At 39.8% G+C, this 27,100-nt stretch overlaps 1 protein-coding gene across 4 annotated transcripts in view; it reads left to right on the top strand.

Annotated features, from left to right (window-relative positions):
* The first annotated feature begins 1,196 nt into the window (after positions 1 to 1,196).
* The window catches only part of RNF138 (ring finger protein 138), a 52,280-nt gene continuing 26,376 nt past the window's right edge, over positions 1,197 to 27,100 (top strand). For all 4 annotated transcript variants that reach the window (XR_011504476.1, XR_006530541.2, XR_011504475.1 and 1 more), the window contains exons 1-2: positions 1,197 to 4,860; positions 5,388 to 5,580. Coding sequence is in view for 1 of the 4 variants with exons in the window: in XM_044774534.2 (XP_044630469.2) it covers positions 5,471 to 5,580 (110 nt within the window). In the remaining 3 variants the exon portion in view is untranslated. The remainder of the gene's footprint in view (positions 4,861 to 5,387; positions 5,581 to 27,100) is intronic.

The following is a 27,100-nucleotide window of genomic DNA, read 5'->3' as shown; positions in this document are numbered from 1 at the left end:
TGTTTCTTTCTCCTTTGCTTTCCCCTCTCCTCCTAAAGTGTTCATTCAGTTGGCAAAATGCGTCAGGGTTCAACAAGGAAAGAGAGCTCTCAATACGTAGTTTAAAAGAGGATATTTAATATGGAAAATTAATTACAAACATGTCAGGAGTGCTGAAAGACCAAATGTGACAGGGAGGCAAACACAGAAGCCACTGAGAAAAGGCAGGGACTTTCCAGCAGGAACTGGGACCCTAGAGGATAAGGGCGGTCTCCCAGAAGCTGAAACCATGGAAGAAATGAAGCATAGCAAAAAGCAGAGAGAGAGGGAGTAATACCTTGGCTTCTTTTTTCCAGTCTCTTATCAGTGCTTCCCATTGGCTGAATATAGCCAGAAGTCAGTTGGCAAGGGAAAATGGGGCAAGTTTGTAAGGGTCAGCTCCAGCAACACAGAGCAGAACAGGGGACAGCTGGGAGAATGGATCTGATAGTCAATGAGCAAATGCCTAGCTCAGATACTTTCAGCTACAGATAACAGAAGAGCCAACTGGGAAGGGCTGAAACCAGATGGGCTTAACAGATAGGAGGTAGGGCAGTTTCAGGGTGGTTAGATTAACTGAATGGCTCACTTACATCAAGGACCTACATTCCTTCCATCTTTCAGCTCTGCCATCTTCAGCACATTGGCTATCCACTGGCTTGTTCTTTTCATGGTTTCATGATGGTTGCAGAGTTCCATGCAGCAAAGATAGACAAGAAAACATCAGAATGTAGCATGGAATTGTTTATTCCTATTTGTCTGTTTTTCTTTTTTTCCTTCTTCTTCTCTCCAAAGGCCCCCAGTTACATAGTTGTATATTCTAGTTGAGAGTGCCTCTGGTTGTGCTATGTGGGACGCCACCTCAGCACAGCCTGATTAGTGGTGCCATGTCCGGGCCCAGGATCTGAACCAGTGAAATCCTGGGCCGCTGAAGTGGAGCACAAGAACTTAACCACTCAGCCACGGCGCTGGCCCCGATTTGTTTGTTTTTTAATCAGCAAAGAAAGCACTTGCTGAAGCCCCTCAAAAGAATTCCCTTCACACCTTCTTGGTCACGATGGAGGAGTCACATGCCCATGCCTAAACCACTGGCAAGAGGAAATGGCACATCCAGATTGGCTAATCTCAATCATGGTTCTTCCCCTTGAGCTGGCAATGAGTGTTGCGTCCTGAAGGACATAACTGGGAAAAAAAAGAGATATCTGAACAAAAATCATGATTTCTTAGAGTGGGGATGTGAGTAGGGTTTATGAATGTTTGCTGATAGGAACATGGTGCCTGTTATGGTTTCTCTTTCACATTTTTATTCCCCTGACTTCTTCCTACAGCCTAAGGCATCCATCTGCCTGTGTGTGTTTGTGTTGTGTGCTGAGGCGAGGTGGGGAAAAGAAGAAATTAGGATTAATTTAACAGGAAGGTAAAGAATCTTGCTCATTTTTTCAAAAAAAGTGTATTTCCAAAACAGGCTTAAATAATTAAATGATATACCTTCAGAGAATAGGTTATTTATGTAGATAGTCAAGAATAATGTTGAAAATATTTAACAACTGGAACCAAATGAGCACTGGCCATTCAGGACAGACTGCTGACCAATCAGAATGGGCAAGGCTGAAAAGGACTAGTAGAGCTGTACTGGTGCAAACCCGCTGAAGGTCAACACTGCACACGGTACCAATTTAAAAAGATACCAAAGGGTAGGCAGTGACACAGGAGCCTTGCTCTCATTCCATCCCCCAGCTTCCCAGTTCACTTCTTCAAAGGCAACCTCTTTTACTAGAAAAACAGGCTTTTGAGGCTTTGTAGCAAGACAAAAGCTAGGCTTTGTCAAGAAAGAAATTAATTTTCTAGATTCATTTATCTCCGCCTTTAGAATGTTAATTAACTGGCTTAGTGGACTTGACTGAAGAGTTTTGCATATGGGAGGGTCCAATCAGGAGTACTGGCAAGGGTAAAGGTCCATTCTTTCTCGTCCAAGGGATTGTGGTTGGAAAAGAGACAGAGTAGGTGAAAAGTGTGTTAGACTGAAGGAACTGCTGAGGGTTGGGGAGCTGAAAGCATATTGCCTTATAAGCTGTGCAGAACCAACCATGGGGTCAGCAATTCATCCAAATTCAGTCACAAAGAATGTTTAGAAGGAAGTCTCCTCTCAGAGTGAGAGAGAGGAGGGCCCCAAAGGATGCCACGGACAGTAGCTGTGTTGAGAGTATTGGGGTCTGCCTCTGTTGAGAAGATGATTGTGGCAGAGATTCAGAGGGTTCTACAGTGTTAGTGAGGATGAACCAACCAGAGCACACTGAAGGACCCTGACCCAGCTGAGATAGGCCAGAGTAGGCTTCACCACCAGGTCCCAGCAGCAGAATGCCCAGGACTCCTTGCATCTCAGAGAGCAGCCAAAATGAGCCTTGCTACAGGAAAGTCCAGCAAGAATTCAAGAGACCTTGCAGGTCTCAGGACCAAGATTCCCCAGCAGTGTCTCAGGTTCATGTCAGCTACCCATCATCCTCTCTCCTAGACTCCAGACGTCATTTTGAGGGGAGCTGAGAGAGATGGAACCTTAAGAGATTGAGTATTTTAACCTAAACTTAAAGGAACTGTTTAAATTATCGCAATGGACTAAGTTTATTAAACTGATCTAACTTTTAGGGTTTTCCCCTACTGCCCAAAGGCTGAGGACATTTTATTTACACAGCTGAATGTACTTTGAGTAAATCTGTGACACTGCCATAAAAATATCAAGTAGTTTTTCATATGAAATGCTGCCAAGACAGAAGATTGTTTCTTTTGGCAATTATGGCTTATTTTTCTAAGCTTAACTCTTAGAAGGTAACTACATTTTCTTTATACCCACATTTTTGATGGATTTCCACATACTGCCAATTATATGCTTACATGTATGCCAAATGACTTCTTAGAACATATGAGGAAGTAACACAAACATGTCAAACATGTTTGAATTAGGGCATGAGTAAGGCTGCCATTACAGAGAAAGAATGACGCAAATAAAATTAAAGTCACAAAATTAATGTTCTGGATAAAGATTCCCAATGAGCAAAGGGCAACACTCTACTATGTAGAAAATACCCTCCCTAAAGTGGTCAAGATGAGGGAAATATCATTGGAAATATGTTATCAAAAAGGTGAAATTTGGAATCCAAGAATCTATTTTTTGCTGAGGAAGCTTCGCCCTGAGCTAACATCTGTTGTTAATCTTCCTCTTTTTTTGCTTGAGGAAGATTAGCCCTGAGTTTAACATCTGTGCCCATCTTTTTCTCTTTTATGTGGGTTGCTGCCACAGCATGGCTGATGAGTGGTGTAGATCTGTGCTTGGATCTGCACCCACGAACCCAGGCAGCAGAAGCGGAGCACACCTGAACTTAGCCACTATATCACAGGACTGGCCCCCAAGAATCATTTTATAAGTGAATTTGAAAAGCACCTGGACTACTGCTAATAGATGCCCCTCCCATCAAATGCTCTTCCTCCTTCCATGAAATCTGAAGCTAAAATTAGCTTTCCACCTCTGCTTTCACTGTTCTTGCTAGGGCAGAAAGGGAAAAAATACAAAATGTTGTAGTTTGTTGGAGGAAATTAGCTGTTCATTGGACAAATAATTCAGTATTATTCTAGGAATCATCATTTTAAGATGCACCTTAAGCTCTGCTCCCTCCAGAAGGTTTTTTCTAAGTTCTTACAAATCCAGTCATTCCATTTCCTATCCTTTTTATAGTCACTGTTGATGACATATTTAATACGTTGGCAAATATAACGTTTTGTTCTTTCATTTTGATAGACATCCAAGACTGCAAACTAGTTGAGAGCAAAGTTTATGACATCTGCATAGCATCTAACACAGTGCCAAGGACAATGTAGACAATGACCGAATTGAATTAACTAGTCCCTTCAATGGCTTCTACTTATGATTCATTTAGACCACGGTGGAGAGCTTTAACAAAGCATGGTAATGAAACCTTTTTTCTTTTCTGAAAGCTAACTGAGTATGCTTTATGATGTTCCAGATTTTCCTTAGCTCCTTTCATGTGGTTGTTGCCCCATCTTCTAGACTGAACAATTGTGTGGCTATATTAGGGCCTATTAAAAAATAACAGAAACGTTTAGTCAATAACGTTGTTGAAATGCTTAAATCCATGCTTCTAACTCACTTTTCTTCAAAGCTATCAAAAAACAAAACAAAAGCGTTGGTGAAGACTGCATCTGCGACTATAACTCATCAGCCACAGTGTGTTAAGGGCGAAAAGTTGAAACCCTCTCAAGGGAGCTTATTTTTAATTTTTCTTCCCCAAAGGACTAAAATCCCATAACGGGTATTACTTGCTTCTTAACACATCTTGACATGATCAAAACATTCTGACAAGGAAAAACTCAATATATTTGATAGGAGCGGCGAGAAATGGGGTCCCCGCTGTAGGGAGGCTGGGGGTACAGGTCGGCAAGCACCTGTTGACGTCACAAACCTCTGAAGGCTACACGCGCCGGTTGCCATGGAGGCCGCGCTCCCCGCCCCGCCCTCTCCCCAGTCCTCGGCCCAGCGCTCACAGCTCTACTGTGATCGGTGACCTGCCGGGCAGGCTGTAGGCGGCTGGCAGCGCAATGCCAGGGGAGAGCTGCTGGAGGGGGCGGTGGGATCCTGGTGCACCATGAGCCTCGAGCCCGGCCCCGCTTCGGGCCGATGAGCACTGCGCACTCCGCCCGCCACTCCGCTCCCGGCCTCGGATGCGAAGGCAGCAGCGCCGGACAGGAAGCCCGAGGACGGCGCAGGGCCACCTCTCTACCAACACGCGCCAGGGAAGCAGCTCGTCAGCTGCGCTGCTCCGGGGCTCCTAAGTGAGCGTCCACGAAAGCCGAGTGGCGGTTCAGGGCGAGGGCGGCGTGGGGAGAGGCAGGGAGCCGCGCACAAGGGTGGGCTGCGCGGGGAGCGAGACGGCTGAGCGCACTGGGGATTCAGCGAGGGAGCGGAAAACGGAGCCGAAAAGCGGGGGAAAGGGAGGCCCGAGGCGAAGAATAGGGCTGGGGGCGGGGCGGAGCGGCGGCCGCCTCCGGGAACCAGGTACGGGTGTGGCCTCCGGCGGGAGGCTGCGGCCTAGGACCGCTCTGCCCGGCGAGAGAGGCGACGCCCCACATGCTCCGAGCCCGGGCGGAAGCGAAAGTGAAACCAATCGCCGGCTTGTCGGGCGCCTTCCCGCCCTGCCCCTGCAGGAGGAGCCGCCCGGCGGGCCGACCCTCCCCGGCGCGGCGCGTGCGGCCGCAGCGTCTCGGCGTTCGGCCCCGCCCCTTCCCCGCCAGGGCGCCGCCCCCTTCCTGGCGCGAGCCGCTTCCTGACGGGATTCTCCTCCCCCTCCGGGTTCGCGCAGGGAGTCGGGCCCGGGGCTGCCCCCGCCACCTGGGTTGCTGCTGCCGTCGCCTTCGCCACCGCCTGGATCCTCCATCCCCCGCCATGGCCGAGGAGCTCTCCGCGGCCACGTCCTACACCGAAGATGATTTCTACTGCCCCGTCTGTCAGGAGGTGCTCAAAACGCCCGTGCGGACCGCGGCCTGTCAGCACGTGTGAGTAGACGCCCCCTCCCCCGCTCGGACCGGCTGCTCCTTTAGCCCCCGCATCCGGCCCCGGACCCTCGTCGGCTGCGGCCTGGCGGGAGCCGAGCCCGCCGCGGCCTGTCGGAGCGGCGCCCGGCGCGGAGGGCTCGTGCCCGGCCGTCGGAGCCCCGGCGCGCCCTCCCTCGGGCTCGGGGCCCGCTTCCTGCGCGCGGCTCCTCAGCTTGGCCCCGGGTCCCCGGGTGTCCCTCGCTTCGCGCCCCCGGGACAGTGGCCTGGCCGGTCCCCGTGCCATGTCCACGCCCCGCAGGCCCCTCTCTTCGAGGCCCGAGAGGAACTGCAGGGAACGTGGAGCCTTTTTGTTTCCTAGCAACCTGCGACAAGGCTGGGGTGTCGAGTGTCAAAACCGGCCGAAGGTGCCCGCCCGCCCACTCGGCGACCTGCCCTGCTGTAAAGTTTTCCCTTCTCCTCCTTTCGGCCCCTTGGTTCGTCCTTTCCAGATCCAGGAGCTCTTTTCCAACTTACCCTTCAGCCCGGCTTTGCAGACCACCCTTCAGAGTGGTTTGATTCGTTTAAAATTCGGTACACAGCAGAATGCTCTAGAATGGATTTGCTACTCTAACTAACAGGATTTCCGGGTATTGAAGTGATTGTTTCCCTTTGTTTTACCCTTCTTCTTATTATTTGGTTACTAGAAGGGTGGAGATAAGAAAGAAAAACTGCTCTAAGGCATGGACTGAAATTAAAGCAGTAACCCGAGGGGTGACGAGAACACAATGGCATTAGGTGAGGTGGCATGGGGCTGTTTGATTTGGCATATTTATAGGAAGAACTTCGATAATCCTACAGACTGCTGGAGTGTCAGTGAGGGTTAGAAGGAGCCTTTCTTATGAAGGTATATAGCACTTCTGACAAACCTGGCTGCTGATCAGAGTCCCTGGGGAACTTTATAAGTAACCATACCAATTTCCAGGCTCCATTCCAAATTTATAAAAGAATTCCTGGCAGGTGAGGCGTGGAAATCTTTATCTGCAAAAAATACACTCAGGGTTGAAAGTTCTGTGTGCTTGCAAATAGCTGAAAAGAATCAAACAAGTTCCTAAGTGCTCTATTTCTTTCTCCTTGGCGTTTTTTTTGGGGTGTGGGGGTGGGGAGAGTTAGGTTGTTTAATTTTGTAACGAATGGATTGAACTTTGAGTTCTTAATCAGAAATTTCATTACAATTGTTTCTGGATACCCACTCCTCTCACTCTGATTCTCAATGTTAACTGCACTGTCTCCCTTACTCCCATTTTGGGGTGGTTGTGTGAGCTAAGAGTCTGTGACTTTTCGTGATTGAAGTTATGGCGGTTATGTTTTTGCTGTTAATGGGAGATGAATGACAGTCTGAAATTCTTTTATTTGATGCAACAAATGCCGAATTGTTAGAAAAATATTTTGAGATGTCTAAGGCACAATGTATACTTTTGGGCCTTTAATCTGTCAGTATTCATTATCATAACTCCATGCCTTTCCTGTGCTTGTGCTGGCAGTGGGTGGAAGAGCGGGATGGAAGGAGGGTGAAGTGAGAGGAAGTCAGTCTTTTCTGGACAGAATCATTTCAATTACCCTTTGGGTCATTGACCTCATAGAACTCATTGTAATCTCTAGCTCCCCTCAAAATTCCACGCCGTTTGTTCTAGTTCACTTCCCTTGTGGGATATTTTAAAATCAGACTGTAATTTGGCTTGACCTCAAGGCTGTGGAAAAGAGAGTGGAGATGATTGTTAAGGATCTTTTTCAAAGCTGCTTGTTGGGCTTGGATGTGACCAGACTAGATGTGGAAATGAAATATAGAATAGATTTTGTTGATAAGAGGAGTAGGCTCTTAACTGCTCTATCACCCTCTTCCATCCCCTCCTTTACCAGCCTTAAACCCTTCTCAAACACATACACAGTTGCTCTGAGGTTCTGGCTGAACAATGAATTAAAGAAGGTGGGGGAGGAGTTTTATTTGGAATGGGTGGTAATGGCGCAGCAGTGTCTTCATTGACCTGAAGGAGTTTGGTGGAGAAATACAATTCTGTTTTAAATAATCTAGTTTACAATGTCATTTGCTCTTCTCTTTTCACAAAGGACAAACCTGTGCCTTTAAACAAATTTATGTCCAGCTACAAAATGAGTTTTTGATTCATGGGTAGGGAGAGATGAGATGATAAAGGCTTTGGCTCACTGTGGGTCTGTTAGAATATGAAAAGTATGCATTACCATTTCAACAGCAGCAGAGGATTTGTTCATTGACTATTCTAGTTGGAGGAGCAAGTTCATTGTCATTAGAATATCTTCACCAAAGTATAAATTCCCATTTAATCCTCGATCATTCCTTCAAACAGCAGTTGTTGAATGCTTTCTGTGTCTTAGGTGCAGGGATTACGAAGTGCTCTTTTCCTGGAGACTGTTAATAGTTTAATAAAGGAGACCTATGCGTGAGTGTGATTGATGTGGAAGAGATTTAGGAGGAAAATGTCCTGGGAGCATTGAGAACAGGTATCTAAATCAGCCTATGAGGATAGGCGAGATTTCCTGGAGGAAGTAATACTTTAGGTTAGGATGGGTATTTAGGCTTTTGAGGAATACCCTGATTAGGTTTACAGCATATGCAGAGGCAAGGAGGTGTTACAGTGGTTGACTGTATCCAGACTGCAAAGTTTGGCTGGAGCCAAAGGATGAGTGTAGTGGAGATGGAGCTTAGAGATATTGGCAGGAACTTACTGTGTAAGCCAATTTGAACTTTTTCCCGAAAACCATAGAGACCTGTTCAATAATTTTTGGCAGGGGAGCACCATGGTCACATTTGAATTTTAGAAAGTTTACTTTAGTAGCAGGGTGCAGCGTGGTAGTGGTGAGACTAGGGAAGAGGTCATTCATTGCTGTGTCAGAGAGAGAAATGATTAGAACCTGAAGCAAAGTCATGATAGTGGGAAGGGAGAGAAGAGATGCCTGACATTTTAAGGAGATCGTGTAAGATTTGATGATTGTATGTCCAATAGTTAAGTGTTTCTACGTAGATCTGGAATACATGGAACTAAAGCTGTGAGTATGGATGTAGCCATTGGGGGAGGTATATAAATTGAAAGAAAGCAGAGGGCCTAGATAGAACAAAGTGCTGGAGAATACATGTTTAAATATGGAGTGGAGAAAAGTGGAGGCTGAGAAGGAACGGACAGGATAGGAAGAAAACCAAGAGAGTGTGACAGTGGCAACTGAGAAGAATTTTAAAGAAACAAGGATCAGCAGTGTCAGATGCCTTGGAGTGGGTCAGACGTAATATTTTGAAAAACATGTAAAGATGAATTAAGAATATTAAAGTTAAGCAAGTATTCAAATTAAGGTTTCAGAAGAAGGTACAGATTGGCATAGTTGAAGATATTTATCTCTTGGTGTTCTCCTTTGTAATCTTGAAAGGCTCCTTGAACTAAACCTCCCTTCTTTGTTTTGAATGGTCGAGTAAATAACTCTGTACACTGTTAGAAGTAAACTCACATCACAATGAAAATTACATATAATAACAGGTTAATCCCTTGCCAGACTCTTAAAAATAGAAATCTAATCTGTTTGCTTTTGGGCATCTCTGTAAGGAGGCATCTTTTAAAATGAGGTAATAGAAATCAGCTTCCACTTTTCATTAAGTACAGATTTGTATGATTCTCTATTGATGTGCTTTGGATTATCCAGTCCCCGAATTTTCAGTTAATATTTCTTATAATTTAACAGCTTCATTGGTATCTAGCTGTTTGAGCAGTCGTGCTGTAAATACAGTCATACGCTGCTTAAAGACGTTTCGGTTGATGATAGACCACCGTGGTCCCATAGAATTAGTACCATATAGCCTACGTGTGTAGTAGGCTATACTATCTAGATTTGTGCAAATACTCTCTGTGATGTTCGAACAATGACAGGATTGCCTGGTGTATTTCTCAGAACGTATCCCTGTCATTAAGTGATGCATGAGTATGTATACTTCTTAAATTTCTTCTTTCCTACATGCTTGTTATGATCCTGAAAGCCAGGCTTGTATGGGTTCTTGCTAATTTGATAAATCCTACTCTAGACCATCTTTTTTTCTTAAGGTTTTTCGACTTTATCCAAATCCTCTTGATGAAGTCGTTACTTATAAAATGGCATAATTTTAAAGAATATGCTATGTAATTGACTTAATTTTAAGTCGATTGACTTAATTTTAAGTCCTGAAGACCAACTTAAAACGTCTGTCTTTTTTTTTTAAGTTCTTTTGGGGAATGATTCTGATTATAGATGGGGACAATAAAAGGTGCCGGATTGTTAATTAATTACTACTAAAATCAGGAGCATGATGGATAGGAAAGTTGCTTGTCCCTCCCAACATCTGTTGATCAGCCTTTTGTTAGGAAAATGGATAAGAACAGAAGTTCCTCAGGCATCTGCTAGTTTAAAGTTCAGAGCTTTTTTTTTTTTAAAAGATTGGCACCTGAGCTAACAATTGTTGCTGATCTTTTTTTTTTTTTTCAACTTTTTCTCCCCAAATCCCCCCACTACATAGTTGTCTATTTTTAGTTGTGAGTCCTTCTGCTTGTGTCATGTGGGACGCTGCCTCAGCATGGCCTGAGGAGCTGTGCCATGTCCGAGCCCAGGATCTGAACCAGTGAAACACCGGGCCTCCGCAGTGGAATGTGCAACTTAACCACTTGGCCACGGGGCGGCCCCCAGTTAAGAGAAACTTAAAGATAACCTGTAAGTTGTTTCAGGGTAATGCTCTATCCTAAAGATGTAGGCTCCTTTGATATATCAAAATAGTTTTAGTAATCTTGATTTGCACCTTTTTTTCCTCCCCTTCTACTTTGTTTTGAAATAAGCTCCATCTAGCAGATTCAAATAGTCTAGCCAAAGGGTGATGAGGAGTAAGCAGCTTTATATCTGAGGAAACGTGTACTTGGTGGGTACAGAGGAAGGAACAGTAGAATTGGAAATAAAAGACCTGAAGAACTTTCCTTTGTACCTGTTATCACAGTTTATAATCATAACATTTTTGGCATCAGATGATTTGGTTATGTCATTCTTACCTGTTAGACTCTAAGCTCTATAAAGGCAGTAACCCAGGTCTACTTTTAATAACCTGAACCTACTGTATATGCATTCAGTATTGAGTAAAGGAATGTGGGTTTGTTGGGAGACCACAGCTTACTAGCTGTATCACTTGGTGAAGTCATTTAACTGCTTTTAGCCTCTTTTATATTCCATGAAACAGAGGTAGAAACAACCTATTCCACAAGATTGTTGCAGGGACCAAATGAAGTAATGTTTGTAAATAATAATAGTCTTGTATATGTGTTTTATGGTTTTCAAAACACGTAAAAATATACAACTATCGTTACTTTAATAACTGCAGCATCTAACACAAAAAGCTAGATTATTATTGTAAATAGAAAGGACTCTATTTTCCAGGTTTTTGGCTCAGATATTTAATACCAAAGGACTTACTGTGAATGGAGAGTATTGTAATTCACAATTTTAAAGATACCAAAGGAAATAATATGACTGTCTCCCACAATCACTGTACCTTATATACCTTAGATATCCTTCCAAATTTATATACATAGACAAGGTTGTAAATACTCTTTTCTTGTTTTTCACACAGAGCAGCATATTATATGCATTCTTTTGTAACTTGCTATTTGCATGTTACTATGTTAGAGATCCTTCTTTATCACTACATAAAGGACCTTCTTAATCTTTTTTTTCTTGATCATAGAGTTCTCATTCATTCATTCACCCAAAGCTGAGCGAGCGTTATGTGCCAATACTATTGTAGACACTAGGGCTATAGCATTCAACAAACCAGATAAAAATCTTTGACCTTATGGAACATGTTCAGTGTTTTAGTGGTCCATTGTTTGATGTATCATTATTTATTTATCCAATCTCATATTGATGAACGTTTAGGTTGTTTCTAATATTTTGCTGTTGAAAAGAATGCTGCAGTGACTAAACTTATATAAATACCATTTCACATGTGAGAGTTTTTCATGTAAGATAATTTCTCACAAGTGTAATTGCTGGGTCAAAGGGTAAATACAAGGGAACTTGTCAGCTATGTCACATGAGGATGATTACAGCTCTAGTGAAGTGTTCTGTACATAGAAGGTGCTCATGGTTTAGATTTGAGGACTGTGGATTATATCTTTAGGTTCAGAGATTTAACAGTTTTTGGATTAGATTAAGGTAAATTTGCATTCATCACTTTAACAAATATTAGTGAATGCTACTAGGTGCCCAGCTCTGTGTTAGAATGCTGAGCATACAGTGGGGAACAGATAGATATGATCCCTATCATTGGAGCTGGTGTTGGTGAGACATATTTTAATTCAAATAAATACTCAGATAAACATGTAATTACAAACTCAGGGTTCCAATAGAGAGTATAAGAAGGGGACCAGTTGGTGGGTGGATGGGTAGGTAGTCAAAGGCCCTTTTTTGAGGAGGTGATATTGTTCCTGAGATCTAAGTGATGTGTTGTGTTAATTTTTGGAGGACTGTGTTTGTGTATAGAATATTCTCGGGGGAGAGGGAGCATTCTGGGCAAAGACCTTGAGGTAGAGAGAACATACAGGGCCTAGTATTTTAATGAAGAGGCATCTTTTGGCTTTCAACATCTTACAGGTTTCTTAACTTTTTATTTTTTTAAGCCTTATTTTCCTCATCTGTGTAATAAAGGAACTTTTTAAACATTTATTTATTTTTATGAATTCAAGATAATGAATATAAAGTATTTGGAATCCTGCTTAGCACATATTAAGTACTCAATAAATAGTTACTGCTATTTGTATAAATGTCATGTTGCTTTCCACATAATTGGGCTAACTTACAAAATGCTATTAGTGCTATAAAAGTTTGTATTCTGTCGTTTTTGCCAGCTTTTTTTAGTTTAATACAGTTCATAATCATGTCTAGAAGTCACTTTAGAATCTATTTCCTTAGTTGCTAGCACAGCTGTGTGCATTTTTCCATATTACATTTTTATGTTAGTTTATAATTTTCCTGTATACAGAGTGTGCTCTAGGTACATTTGTGATCATTTCTAATACTGTTTTAATGATAATGTATTATAATTTATTACTTAAACTTATTTTACACTTTTTTCCTATTCATTTGCTCTGCTTTTGTTTGTTATTATATCTTGTATGTTCATATTTGATTCTTTTTATTCATCTAAAGTTATATTATTCGATTTTTTCTATTCGTTGAATCTTTTTAAAAAATTGTTTATTTTTTGGACCCACCTTAAATCTGCTGAGACTATGTTCTTGTTGTTGAATCTTAATTTGCCATTCTTATTCACTTGACCTTAATTTTTCTTAGAGGACCTTTTCCATTGTTTCAAAAAATCTTTTTTTTAAAGATTGGCACCTGAGCTAACAACTGTTGCCAATCTTTTTTTTTTTTTTTTCTGCTTTATCTCCCCAAACCCCCCCTGTACACAGTTGTATATCTTAGTTGCAGCCCCTTCTAGTTGTGGGATGTGGGACGCCGCCTCAACGTGGCCTGACGAGCGGTGCCATGTCCGCGCCCAGGATGTGAACCCTGGGCCGCTGCAGCGGAGCGTGCGAACTTAACCACTCGGCCACGGGGCCGGCCCCAAAAAAATCTTTTAGTGTATTTGAATTCTTAATAATAATTTGATTCTTTGAGGAGTCTTCACTTTCAGTAATTACTTTTGCTGTTTTAGCCTGGTATAATATGACTTGTTAAATATTTTAGGAGGATGTAGTGTATACACACAAACCTGCCATTAAGTACCTGCATGCACACAATGCTGTAAGTCTCATCAGGGTAGGGATTTTTGTCACTTTTATTCTCTGTTATATACCTAGTATCTGTTACGTAGTAAGTATTTAATACATGTCTATCAAGTGAATAAGCGTTATAATATATGGACATAATTTTTTAAAACCTGGTAGGGTAGGTTTATCAGTTTTGCTCTTTTTTTTAAATAACTTTCTTTTAAGTTAAACTTGTTATTTTGAGATTGTTGTAGATTCACATGTAGTTATAAGAAATAATACAGAAATCCTGTGTACCCTCACCCAGTTTTCCCAAATGGTGATATCTTGTAAATATAACCAGGATATCTTCATTGATAAAGACACGGAACATTTCAGTCACCACAAAGATCCTTCACATAGCCTTTATAGCCACACCCACTTTCTTCTTATCCCACCCCACTCCTCCTTAATCCTTGGCAGGCACTGATGTGCTTGTGTTCTCTAGCTCTAAAATTTTGTCATTTTAAGAATCTTGGGCCAGCCCAGTGGCACAGTGGTTAAGTTTGCACGTTCCGCTTCTGTGGCCCAGGGTTCGTGGTTCGGATCCTGGGTGTGGACCTACACACCTCTTATCAAGCCATACTGTGGCAGGCGTCCCACATATAAAATAGAGGAGGATGGGCATGGATGTTAGCTCAGGGCCACTCTTCGTCGGCAAAAACGAGGAGGAGTGGCAGATTATTAGTTCAGGGCTAATCTTCCTCAAAAAAACAAAAAAGAATCTTATATATCGCACAACTCTAAATATGGTAAAAAACCATTTAATTGTACACTTTAAATGAGAGAATTGGGTGATATGTGAATTATATTTCAGTAGAGCTGTTGCCAAAAAAAGAATGTTATGTAATGTTATACAAACGAAATCAAACAATATGTAAACTCTTGGGCTTTCTTTTTTCACTCAGCATAATTCTCTAGGAATTCAGGTGGTTGTGTGTTTCAATCGTTAGTTCCTTTTATTGCTGAGTAATACATGATACGAATGTACTACATGGTAGGGATGTACCATATTTTGATTAACCATTGACTCACTGAAGGACATCTGGAATTGCCAGTTTTTGACTATTACAGATGAAGCTGCTACGTTCATGTATAGGTTTTTGTGTGAACATAAGCCTTCGTTTCTTTGGGATAAATGTCCAGGAATGTGATTATTGGGTCATATGGTAGTTGCATGTTTTGTTTTTTTGTTGTTTGTTTGTTTTTTGGTGAGGAAGATTGGCACTGAGCTAACATCTGTGCCAGTCTTCCTCTATTTTTTTTATTATTTTTTTTATTGAGTTATTGATAGGTTACAATCTTGTGAAATTTCAGTTGTACATTAATGTTTGTCAGTCATGTTGTAGGTGCACCACTTCACCCTTTGTGCCCACCCCCCACCCCACCTTTCCCCTGGTATCCACTAAACTGTTCTTGGTCCATAATTTTAAATTCCTCATATGAGTGGAGTCATACACAGATTATCTTTCTCTCGCTGGCTTATTTCACTTAACATAATTCTCTCAAGGTCCATCCATGTTATTGCAAATGGAATGATTTTCTTCTGTTTTGCAGCTGAGTAGTATTCCATTGTATATATGTACCACATCTTCTTTATCCATTCGTCTGTTGATGGGCACTTAGGTTGCTTCCACGTCTTGGCTATTGTAAACAGTGCTGCAATAAACATTGGGGTGCACAGGACTTTTGGGATTGCTGACTTCAAGCTCTTTGGATAAATACCCAGTAGTGGGATGGCTGGATCGTATGGTAGTTCTATTTTTAGTTTTTTGAGGAATCTCCATACTGTTTTCCATAGTGGCTGCACCAGTTTGCATTCCCACCAGCAGTGTGTGAGGGTTCCTTTTTCTCCGCAACCTCTCCAACATTTGTTGCTATTAGTTTTAGATATTTTTGTCATTCTAACGGGTGTAAGGTGATATCTTAGTGTAGTTTTGATTTGCATTTCCCTGATGATCAGCGATGATGAGCATCTTTTCATGTGCCTATTGGCCATCAGTATATCTTCTTTGGAGAAATGACTGTTCATGTCTCCAGCCCATTTTTTGATTGGGTTGTTTGATGTTTTGTGGTTGAGTTGCGAGAGTTCTTTATATATTAAGGATATTAAACCTTTGTCAGATATATGACTTGCAAATATTTTTTCCCAGTTAGTGGGTTGTTTTTTTGTTTCAGTCCTGTTTTCATTTGCCTTGAAGAAGCTCTTTAATGTGATGAAGTCCCATTTGTTTATTCTTTCTATTCTTTCCCTTCTCTGAGAAGGCATGGTGTCTGAAAAGATCCTTTTAGTACTGATGTCAAAGAGTGTACTGCCTACGTTTTCTTCCAGAAGCCTTATGGTTTCAGGTCTCACCTTTAGGTCTTTAATCCATTTTGAGTTTATTTTGGTGAATGGTGAAAAAGAATGGTCAATTTTCATTCTTTTACATGTGGCTTTCCAGTTTTCCCAGCACCATTTGTTGAAAAGACTTTCTTTTCTCCATTGTATGCCCTCAGCTCCTTTGTCAAAGATAAGCTGTCCATAGATGTGTGGTTTTATTTCTGGGCTTTCAATTCTGCTCCATTGATCTGTGCACCTGTTTTTGTACCAGTACCATGCTGTTTTGATTACTGTAGCTTTGTAGTATGTTTTGAAGTCAGAGATTGTGATGCCTCCCGTTTTGTTCTTTTTTCTCAGGATTGCTTTAGAAATTCGGGGTCTTTGGTTGCCCTATATGAATTTTAGGATTCTTTGTTCTAATTCTGTAAAGAATGTCATTGGGATTCTGATTGGGATGGCGTTGAATCTGTAAACTGCTTTAGGTAGAATGGACATTTTAACTATGTTTATTCTTCCAATCCATGTACATGGAATGTCTTTCCATCTCCTTATGTCGTCATCCAATTCTCTCAGAAAGGCCTTGTAATTTTCATTATATAGGTCCTTCACTTCCTTAGTTAAATTTACCCCCAGGTATTTTATTCTTTTTGTTGCAATTGTGAATGGTATTGTATTCTTGAGTTCTTTTTCTGTTGGTTCATTACTGGAGTATAGAAATGCTACTGATTTATGCAAATTGATTTTATACCCTGCAACTTTGCTGTAGTTGTTGATTACTTCTAACAGTTTTCCAATGGATTCTTTGGGGTTTTCTATATATAAGATCATGTCGTCTGCAAACAGCGAGAGTTTCTCTTCTTCCCTCCCTATTTGGATTCCTTTTATTCCTTTTTCTTGCCTCATTGCTCTGGCCAGGACCTCCAGTACTATGTTAAATAAGAGTGGTGATGGAGGGCATCCTTGTCTCGTTCCTGTTTTCAGGGGGATGGGGTTCAGTTTTTGCCCATTGAGTATGATGTTGGCTATGGGTTTGTCGTATGTGGCCTTTATTATGTTGAGGTAGTTTCCTTCTATGCCCATTTTGTTCAGAGTTTTTATCATAAATGGCTGTTGGATCTTGTCAAATGCCTTCTCTGCGTCTATTGAGATGATCATGTGGTTTTTACTCCTCAGTTTGTTGATGTGGTGTATCACGTTGATTGATTTGCGGATGTTGAACCATCCCTGTGTCCCTGGTATGAATCCCACCTGATCCTGATGTATGATTCTTTTGATGAATTGCTGAATTCTGGTTGCCAAAATTTTGTTTAGAATTTTTGCATCTATGTTCATCAGTGATATTGGCCTGTAGTTCTCTTTTTTCATGGTGTCCTTGTCAGGTTTTGGTATCAGCATGATGTTGGCCTCATAGAATGTGTTAGGAAGTGTTCCATCTTCCCTAATTTTTTGGAATAGCTTGAAAAGGATAGGTATTAAATCCTCTCTGAAAGTTTGGTAGAATTCCCCGGGAAAGCCGTCTGGTCCTGTGGTTTTATTCTTTGGGATGTTTTTGATTGCTGTTTCAATCTCTTTCCTTGTGATTGGTCTGTTCAAATTGTCTGCCTCTTCTTGAGTGAGCTTTGGGAGATTGTAGGAGTCCAAGAATTTATCCATTTCCTCTAGGTTATCCATTCTGTTGGCATATAGTTTTTTGTAGTATTCTCTTATAATCTGTTGTATTTCTGCAGAGTCTGTTGTTATTTCTCCTCGCTCATTTCTGATCTTGTTTATTTGAGCTTTCTCCCTTTTTTTCTTTGTAAGTCTGGCTAGTGGTTTGTCAATTTTATTTATCTTCTCGAAAAACCAGCTCTTTGTCTCATTGATCCTTTCTACTGCCTTTTTCATTTCAATAGTATTTATTTCTGCTCTGATTTTTATTATTTCTCTCCTTCTGCTGACTTTGGGCTTCATTTGTTCTTTTTTCTCTAGTTCAGTTAGGTGTGCTTCAAGGTTGCTTATTTGGGATTTTTCTTGTTTGTTAAGATGTGCCTGTATTGCGATGAATTTTCCTCTTAATACAGCTTTTGCTGTATCCCATATGAGTTGGTATGGCATGCTATCATTTTCATTTGTTTCCAGGTATTTTTTGATTTCTTCTTTAATTTCTTCAATGATCCATTGCTTGTTCAGTAGTGTGTTGTTTAGTCTCCACATCTTTGTGCCTTTCTCAGCTTTTTTCTTGTAATTAATTTCTAGCCTTATAGCACTATGATCTGAGAAGATGCTTGTTATTATTTCAATTTTTTTAAATTTGTAGAGGCTTGCCTTGTTTCCCAACATATGGTCTATCCTAGAGAATGTTCCATGTGCACTTGAGAAGAATGTGTATTCAGCTCCTTCAGGGTGGAGTGATCTGTGTATGTCTATTAAGTCCAATTGTTTTAGTTTTTCATTCAGCTCCACTATTTCCTTGTTGATTTTCTGTCTGGATGATCTGTCCATTGATGTGAGTGGGGTGTTGAGGTCCTCTACTATTATTGTGTTGTTTTTAACATCTTCCTTTAGGTCTGTTAATAGCTTTATGGATCTTGGTGCTCCTGTGTTGGGTGCATAGATATTTATAAGCATTATTTCTTCTTGATGAAGTGTCCCTTTGATCATTATATATTGTCCCTCTGTGTCTCTCTTTACCTGTCTTATTTTGAAATCCACTTGGTCTGATATGAGAATTGCAACACCTGCCTTTTTTTCCTTGCTATTTGCTTGAAGTATTGTCCTCCACCCCTTCACCCTGAGTCTGTGTTTGTCCTTGGGGCTGAGGTGTGTTTCCTGGAGGCAACAAATTGTTGGATCTTGTTCTTTAATCCATTTTGCCACTCTGTGTCTTTTTATTGGAGAGTTCAATCCGTTCACATTGAGAGTGATTATTGATGCATGTGGACTTAGTGCTGTCAATCTGTCGCTCATTATCTTGTTTTCCTGTGTTTCTTTTCCTGTGTGCCTTAGACTACCCATTTAATACTGCAATTTCCTATTCTGGGTTTCTTAGATTTTTCCTTATCTGTGATTTGTGACTCTGTTCTGTACTTTATTTTAGTGTCTACCTTGAAGTTTGTATTTAGAATCTCGTGTATAATATAGTCTATACTCTGGTGGTCTCTTACTTACTCGACCAATACTGATTTAGACCCTTTGCTCTTCCCCTCCTAAATAATTATTTTCATTTTTTATTCCATCTCGTCTTATTAATTTGTAGTTAGAGTGCTAAGGTCGTCCTTGTTTTGGTAGTTTCCTTATTTTTACCCTAATGCTATAGTTGAATATTTGCTATCCTGTTCTGGTTCTATCCATTGGTCTCCCTAGTCTGTGGATTGTGTCCCCTTTCTCCCTTTTTTCTTTTTTCAAGTATGAGAGCCTTCTTGAGGATTTCTTGTAATGGAGGGCTTTTAGTTACAAATTCCCTTAACTTTTGTTTGTCTGGAAAAGATTTAATTTCTCCCTCATGTCTGAAGGAAATTCTTGCTGGATATAGTATTCTTGGCTGAAGGTTTTTATCCTTTAAAGCTTTGAATATATCACTCCATTCTCTCCTAGCTTGTAGGGTTTCTGTAGAGAAATCTGCTGACAGTCTGATAGGGGCTCCTTTATAGGTTATTCTCTTTTTTTTCCTTACTTCCCTGAGTATTCTCTCCTTATCATTCCTATTTGCCAACTCTACTACTATGTGCCTTGCGGTAGGTCTTTTTACATTGACAAATCTAGGAGATCTAAAACCCTCCTCTACACACATTTCTCCGTTGATCCCTAGATTTGGGAAGTTCTCTTCAATAATTTTGTTAAGCACACTTTCTGCTCCATTTTCCTTTTCCATATTCTCGGGAATTCCCATGATCCTTATGTTCTTACTCCTCATTGAATCCATTATCTCTCGGAGATTTTCCTCATTTTTTTAAATTCTTAGTTCTCTTTCTTCCTCTGTCTGGCGCCATTCAGCCTGTCTGTCCTCGATTATGCTGATTTTCTCCTCTATGTTGTCTACACGAGCATTCAGGGAATCCGTATTCTGTTTTATCTGGTCCATTGTGTTTTTCATCTCAAGTAATTCTGTTTGATTCTTCTTTATGATTTCAATCTCTTTTGTGAAGTAACTCTAGAACTCGGCTTGTTTCTCTGTCTTTCTCTCTACCTCATTGAGTTTTTTGATTATAGCTGCTCTGAATTCATTATCACTTAGTTTACCTAATTCCAAGTCCTCAGGACTTAATTCTGTGTTTTTATTGTTTTCCTTCTGGTCTGGGACTTTGATAAATTGCTGGATGGTAGAGGAGCAGGTTTTTCACATGGTGGTAGAATTCAGTTGCAGTTACAGCCTGTCGCCACTAGATGGGGGTCGAGAGCGGCGTGTTAGCTCTCCGCCTTGGGGCAAGATGGCTGCGCCCACTGGCTTTGCTGGGGGGGAGGGGCTGTTACTCACACGCGCTGGTCTGGGTTCAGATCAGTTCTGTTCTCTGGTCTCCCAAGGCCCTTGATTTATAGGGTCCTCGCGGACGGAAGCTTTCCCCCCCGTCAGCGGGTCTCCACTGAACCAGCAGCAGGAGTCCTGGATGATCCCCCGGTGGCGTGGCCCCTCCCCCGCTCCTTCCCGACCCGGGCCCCAGCGATCGCAGACTCTGGGGGAGGGAGCGATGTTCTCTCCTACCGTTCCAGCGCCTCTGAGGGTGTAAAGCAGGGTTTATGATCTCCGCCTTCTTGGTATTGTAGGTCTCTAACGAGCTGGCATTATGTTTATTCTCTGAAATTCAGTTCTTCCAATCTTTTGTTGTATTTTGGAGGGGAGAGAATCCCGGGTCAGCTCACCCTGCCATTTTGCTGCGCCCACTCTCCCCAGTCTTCCTCTATTTTTTATGTGAGAGGCTGCCGCAACATGGCTTGATGACGAACCTGCGAACCCGGGGCTGCTAAAGCAGAGCGTGTGATCTTAACCACTATGCCACTGGGCCAGCCCCACATTTTATTTTTTAAGAAAATGCCAAATTATTTTCCACAGAGTCTGTACCATTTTACCTTTCCACCACCAATGTATGAGTGATCCACTTTCTTTGCATCCTCACCAGTTGTCATTATTTTAAAATTATAGCCATTTCAATAGGTGTGTAGTGATATCTGTTGACTTTAATTTGTATTTCCCTAATGGCTAAGGATGTTGAACATCTTTTTGTGTGGTTATTTGCCATCTGTGTATCATTTTAGGTCAAGTTGTATCTCTTTATGTCTTTTGCCTATGTATTAATTGGATTGTTTGCTTTTTAACTGTTGAGCTTTGAGACTTCTTTCTGTATTCTAGATACTGGTCCTTTGTTAGATATGTAATTTACAAATATTTTCTTCTAGTCTATTTGTCTTTTTTAAAGATTTTATTTTTATTTTTTTCTCCCCAAAGCCCCCTGATACATAGTTGCATATTTTTACTTGTGGGTCCTTCTAGTTGTGGCACATGGGACGCCGCCTCAGCATGACTTGATGAGCGGTGCCATGTCTGCGCCCAGGATCCAAACCAGCGAAACCCTGGACCGCTGAAGTTGAGTGCACGAACTTAACCACTCGTCCACGGGACTGGCCCCTGTCTTTATCTTTTTAACAGTCTTTTAACTCTCTGTATTAGATTCTGGTAACAGCGTACCACAAACTTAGTGGATTAAAACATCAGAAATTTATTTTCTCACAGTTGTGGAGGCTAGAAGTCCAAATCAAGGTGTTGGGACGGTTTCCTGAGACCCTGGGGACTGCACCACTCCAGTCTCTGCTTCCATCTTAATATGGCCTTCTGTGTATCTATGTCAAATCTCCCTTTTCCTTGCTTACAAAGATACTTGTCATGGCATTTAGGGCCCAACTGAATAATCCCAGCTAATTACCTCATCCCCACATCCTTAACTTTAATCAGATATGTTACAATACAAGGTCGTATTCACTTGTGGGAATTAGGAAGTGAATGTATCTTCGAATGGCTATTACCCAGTTTATTACAATCTGTCATCCATTTTGAGTTAATTTTTGTATAAGGTGGCAGGCTTAGATTGAGGTTCATTTTTTTTGCCTATGGATGTCCAATTGTTCCACATCATTTATTGATAAGTCTGTCTTTTCTCCATTAAATTGCCTTTGCACCTTTGTTAATCTTTTTCTTTGCTGAGGAAGATACACCCTGAGCTAACATCTGTTGCCAGTCCTCCTTTTTTGCTTGAGGAAGATTAGCTTTGAGCTAACATCTGTGCCAGTCTTCCTCTATTTTGTATATGGGTTGCCACCACAGCATGTCAGACGAGTGTTGTAGGTCCACACCTGGGAAACCCATGAACCTGGTTGCTGAAGTGGAGGGTACTGAATTTAACCAGTATGCCACAGGGCCAGCCCAGCGTCTTTGTGAATCATTTTTGCTTTTTAAGGTATATTCTTGCCGGTCTTCTTTAAGAAGTTCAGCATCTATTTAATAAAGCCCTGTTTTGCGTTTATTACTCCATTATGTTTATTTCAACTAGAAATCTTTGTTTTTTCCTTTGTGTCTTTACATTTTGAATAATGTAAACTCCTAAGTTAATTTTAAACCTGATTACTTATTTAGTATACGAATGTTTTTCATTGTTTTTGACAATATCACTAGTCTATAGTAAAATAATTAATTTGGAGAGTTTGTATTTTACAGTTTGTTTAACTAATTTATTACATGTAATATTTTGGGTTAATTTAGGATTTTCTAACAAACAGTTTTGTCGTCTAAAGTGAAGTTTATTTCTTGCTTTTCAGTATTTTATCTTTTAAATCTTTTTTGTTTTGTTTTTGTAGCCATTGCCAATATTTTTGAAAGTAAATACTAAATAGAAATTGTATTTTTTCTACCTTTTAGTAAAAATTCATTCAGCATTTGACTAAACATTTTTTTGTATACCTAATATGCCAGGAAAGCACCAAGAAAAAAAAGATGTGTCCTTAAGGAACACAGTCAGTAAACAGTAATTTACCATTAAATAAATACTTTGTGTCTAGGAAAGTATTTAGAAGCTTTTTAAAGACTAATTTACAGTTGTTTATTATAATTAACCATATTTCTATAATTATCCCCCCCTTTTTTTTTTGCTGAGTAAGATTTGCACTCAGCTAACATCTGTTCCTAATCTTCCTCTTTTTGATTGAGGAAGATTCGCCCTAGGCTAACATCTGTGCCAGTCTTACTCTATTTTGTATGTGAGTCGCTGCCACAGCATGGCCACTGAGGGGTGATGTAGGTTCATGCCAGGGAACTGAACCCAGACTGCCAAAGCTGAGTATACTGAACTCAGCAGCTATGCCATGGGGCTGGCCTCCATTATCCTTTTTGATTATATTTTTAAAATATTTTAGACAAGGATTTTGAGCTTTTTGAAACTTCCTTAATGTGCTCTTTAAGATAGTAACAATATTAACAAAAAATTGTAAATAAATTTCCATATAGATTATTTTAAAATATGTTGGCTATGTCTTCTGATATAAAGTGAAATTACACATAGAATTATTTTAAAGGACAGTTGTACTTCGTTTGCTAAGATTTGATTTATGATTTAAAAAAATACTATTCCACATCCTTTCCATTATACCATTGTGCCCAATTTAGGACTTTTGTGTGTATGCTTATAAATAAAATTTATGAATCTATATATTTATTTCTGTCTGGCCTTGTGAGTTTTGAAATTGAAAGCCTTGTGTATCTCACAAATAGAAGTATTTGGATAACATAGGATATATTTTGGAACGGTGTTCACTGTATTTACAATTTTGAAAAGTATTTAACTTTGTAGTGAATTGTGTTAATTATGAATTAGGTAAGTGTTCTGAATTTTTTTCCTTTCTCACTTAAAAAGTTTTACATTTTTTATTTAAAAACAATTCACATTTTTTTGGGATTTATTAGGACAATGCTTTCTAGATTTCATTATTAAATATTATGATGAAGGTCTCAATTTCCTAGCTGGTCTAAGCACTATATAAGTATATGTTTAAATGATTACATTATTAATTTTAAAATCTACTTTATAAAGGCAATTCATATTAAATGTAAAAACATCAAAACTGTAGGAAAAGGATGTCCTCCTTTATTCCCATTATCATTGCCACAGGTGTAACCCTTGTTAAGAGGTTGGTGTATTTTCTTCCAGCCTTCCTCATGCATTTATAAACATATACGTACTTTAAAAAGTGTAAATGGAATCATACAATATACATTGCATGACTCATCTTTTTTTCACGCAGCAAACTCCTAACTTATCTTTACATGTCCTTACATCTCCTTAATGTCATATCTCTTCCTTTCGTTTCTTCCTTTAGATGACTTCTTTTGAGAAATTTAATACAGAAGAGCACAAAGAATAAAGAAATTGACTTCTATGTTTCTATCACCCAAAATTAACTAACAAAATTTTAAATGTTTTAATCAAAACATTTAAAAACATAGATAATATATTTACATGATTCAGAAATCAAAAAGTACCAACAGGTATGAAATGAAAAGTTGCCTTGTTCTTGTTGTCATTCCCTGAATCCTCCTCTGCCCCACAATTCCCTGGTATATATCCCTGTTGATTTCTTTGGTATCCTTCAGACATTTCATGTATATATAAGCAAATATGAACATTCATTCTTTCCCCTTCCTTTTTTTTACACAAATGGTGGTGTACTATACATATTGAAAACTGTTACTATTTTGTTATATTTGCTTACAATATTTCCCCCAGGGAATGTAACGCATTATAAATAAAGTTAAATTTTCTTTAACAATTATGAGTAATGTGTATTTTTTCAGGCTATGAATGCATCTGTAACCAACACAGAGTATCATTTTGGGTGTGCACATGTGGGTGTTGTGTCCCAACCTCGTTTTCCCCATGAGCCTTGTGGTTTTTATTGGATGATTTTGCATAGTGCATTGATTTTTAGGAATGTGTGTATCGTGTTATACCAGAACTGGCTCTTTCAGAGAGTGTCTGAAAGTGCTAACTTTTCTGAGTCACCTGTATTTCTTGTCACCCAAAAGAAAACTGCTATAGCAGTATTAATATCAGACACAACTTAAATTCAGATAGCATTACAAGGGAGAGAGACATTTCATATGGATAAAAAGAACAATCACAAACTTTTATGTACCTACCAATGTAACTTCATGTAGATGAAAACCGATAGAATCGTAGGGAGGAAATGATAGACCCTCGATCATCATGGGATATTTAAATTCACCTCTTTGAAAAGGAACTGATTTTCACTGAAGATCACATAATGGAGAAGGTCTTCAAAATAGAAAGAGAATTTGGATGTTCAACTAGATGACATCCTTAAAGCATATGATCATTTCAATAGATGCTGAAAGCATTTGATAGAATTTAACCTTTTATTACAGAATGTAATAGCAGATTAGGAATAGGATGGAACTTTGTTTTATCCTAATTAAGGATAGCTTCCCTAAAATCTATAGCAAATATACTGAAAAGAAAGGCTTACGTGCTTTTCTGGTCAGGAACTAGAAGAGGATATTTGCATCATCCCTACCATTTAACATTGTATTTCAGGTTTTAGACAATTCAATGAGAAAAGAACAATTAAGATATGCAAAGATGGAAAATGAAGAAATAAAATTGTGAGAAATTATGAATGGTAAAACTACATACAAAACGTAAGAGAAGCAACTGACAAACAATTGGAACTAATGAGAGAATATGGAGAAGTTTCTGGATACAAGAACAGCAGACAAAAATCAATAACATTGTTTTATACCAACAATAATCAGATAAAAAATTTAATAGCAAAAAATGACTATTTATAGTACCACAAAAATTAGAAGTAGTTTATAAGTATTTAGAATATTTATTAGACTAAATCTAATAAAAATGTAAAAGTCTTCTATAGGGAAAATTTTAAAACTTTAGTGAAAAAGCGTAAAAGATCTGAATAAGTGGAGAGACATATTTATGGATAGATTCAATAAAATTAAGATGCCAGTTCTCCACCAGATAATTCTAAAAATGCTAATACAGTTCCAATAAAATCTGGACATGATATTTTTGGTAGAACTTGGAGAACTGATTTAAAAATTCTAATGATGAGTTAATAACCATGCATAACTGAAAATTTGGAAAAAGTAATAAGTAGAACATAGAGATAGAACCAACCATACCAGATATTATGACATATTATGAAGCTATGGAAGTTAAAATGGTGTGGTATTGATTCATCAGTAGATATACAATCAGTAGAACGTATTAGAGAGCCCAGAAATAGTCTCACACATTTATTAGAACTTTTATCTTTGATACATAAGACATGGCAAATCAGAAGGGAAAAGATGGCTTATTCACTGGAAGAGTATTTGGGTAATGGCTTTGCATATGGAATGTCTGTTGTATACTATACATAAAAATATTTTTCAGGTGGGTTTTTAAAAACTTAAATGTGATGAGCAAAACTTAAACCTTTTTAGAAGAAATGCATGGGAATATCTCTGATCTTGAGAGGGGGAAGGGTTAAGACTTCAAAAGCACAAATCGTAATTTCAAGAAAAGGTAATGATTTAGACTACACTAAAAATTTAAAATTTTCCGTATCAAAAGACCACAAACAACGTTGAGGACAAGTATAGACTAAACAGTGATGTACAGTGTTGTACAGAGTATATCAGAACAGATTGGTTATATGTGACTTTTCTCCTCCACATTGATGTTTTGGGCCATCGGCAAATGGCAGCTGGAGCAAAGTACACAAAAATTCAGCTGAATGTAACAAGCTGCAGAATTACACACTATTATACAAGATGCCCGCCCACGTTCTTGGTTCAGTTTGGCCACGAGCTCTCTCTTGGAATAGCTGTTCTATGGTTCTCTTTACTTTTGTGTATTTTACTATTATTTCCATAATTTACCAACTTCAACCATCCTTATAACCTCCTCATCTCCGTTTTTTTTTTTCCAAATTTTATTGAGGTCTTAATAGTTTATACCATTGTGAAATTTCAGTTGTGCAGTATTTGTCAGTCACCATATGTGTGTGACCCTTTACCCCTTATGCCCACACCCCCAACCACCTTCCCCTCTGGTAACCAGTAATCTGTCCTCTTTGTCCATGTGTTTATCTTCCACATGTGAGTGAAGTTATGTGGTATTTGTCTGGCTTATTTTGCTTAACATAATACCCTCAAGATCTATCCATGTTGTTGCAAATGGGACGATTTTGGCTTTATGTATGGCCGAGTAGTATTCCATTGTATGTTTGTACCACATCATCTTCATCTGTTCATCAGTCATTGGGCACTTGGGTTGCTTCCACATGTTGGCTATTGTGAATTATACTGCAGTCAACATGGGGTGCATGAATCTCT

This window comes from Equus asinus, chromosome 7, assembly GCF_041296235.1.
Source record: "Equus asinus isolate D_3611 breed Donkey chromosome 7, EquAss-T2T_v2, whole genome shotgun sequence".
Taxonomy (NCBI): domain Eukaryota; kingdom Metazoa; phylum Chordata; class Mammalia; order Perissodactyla; family Equidae; genus Equus; species Equus asinus.
This window is presented reverse-complemented; position numbering and strand designations above follow the sequence as displayed.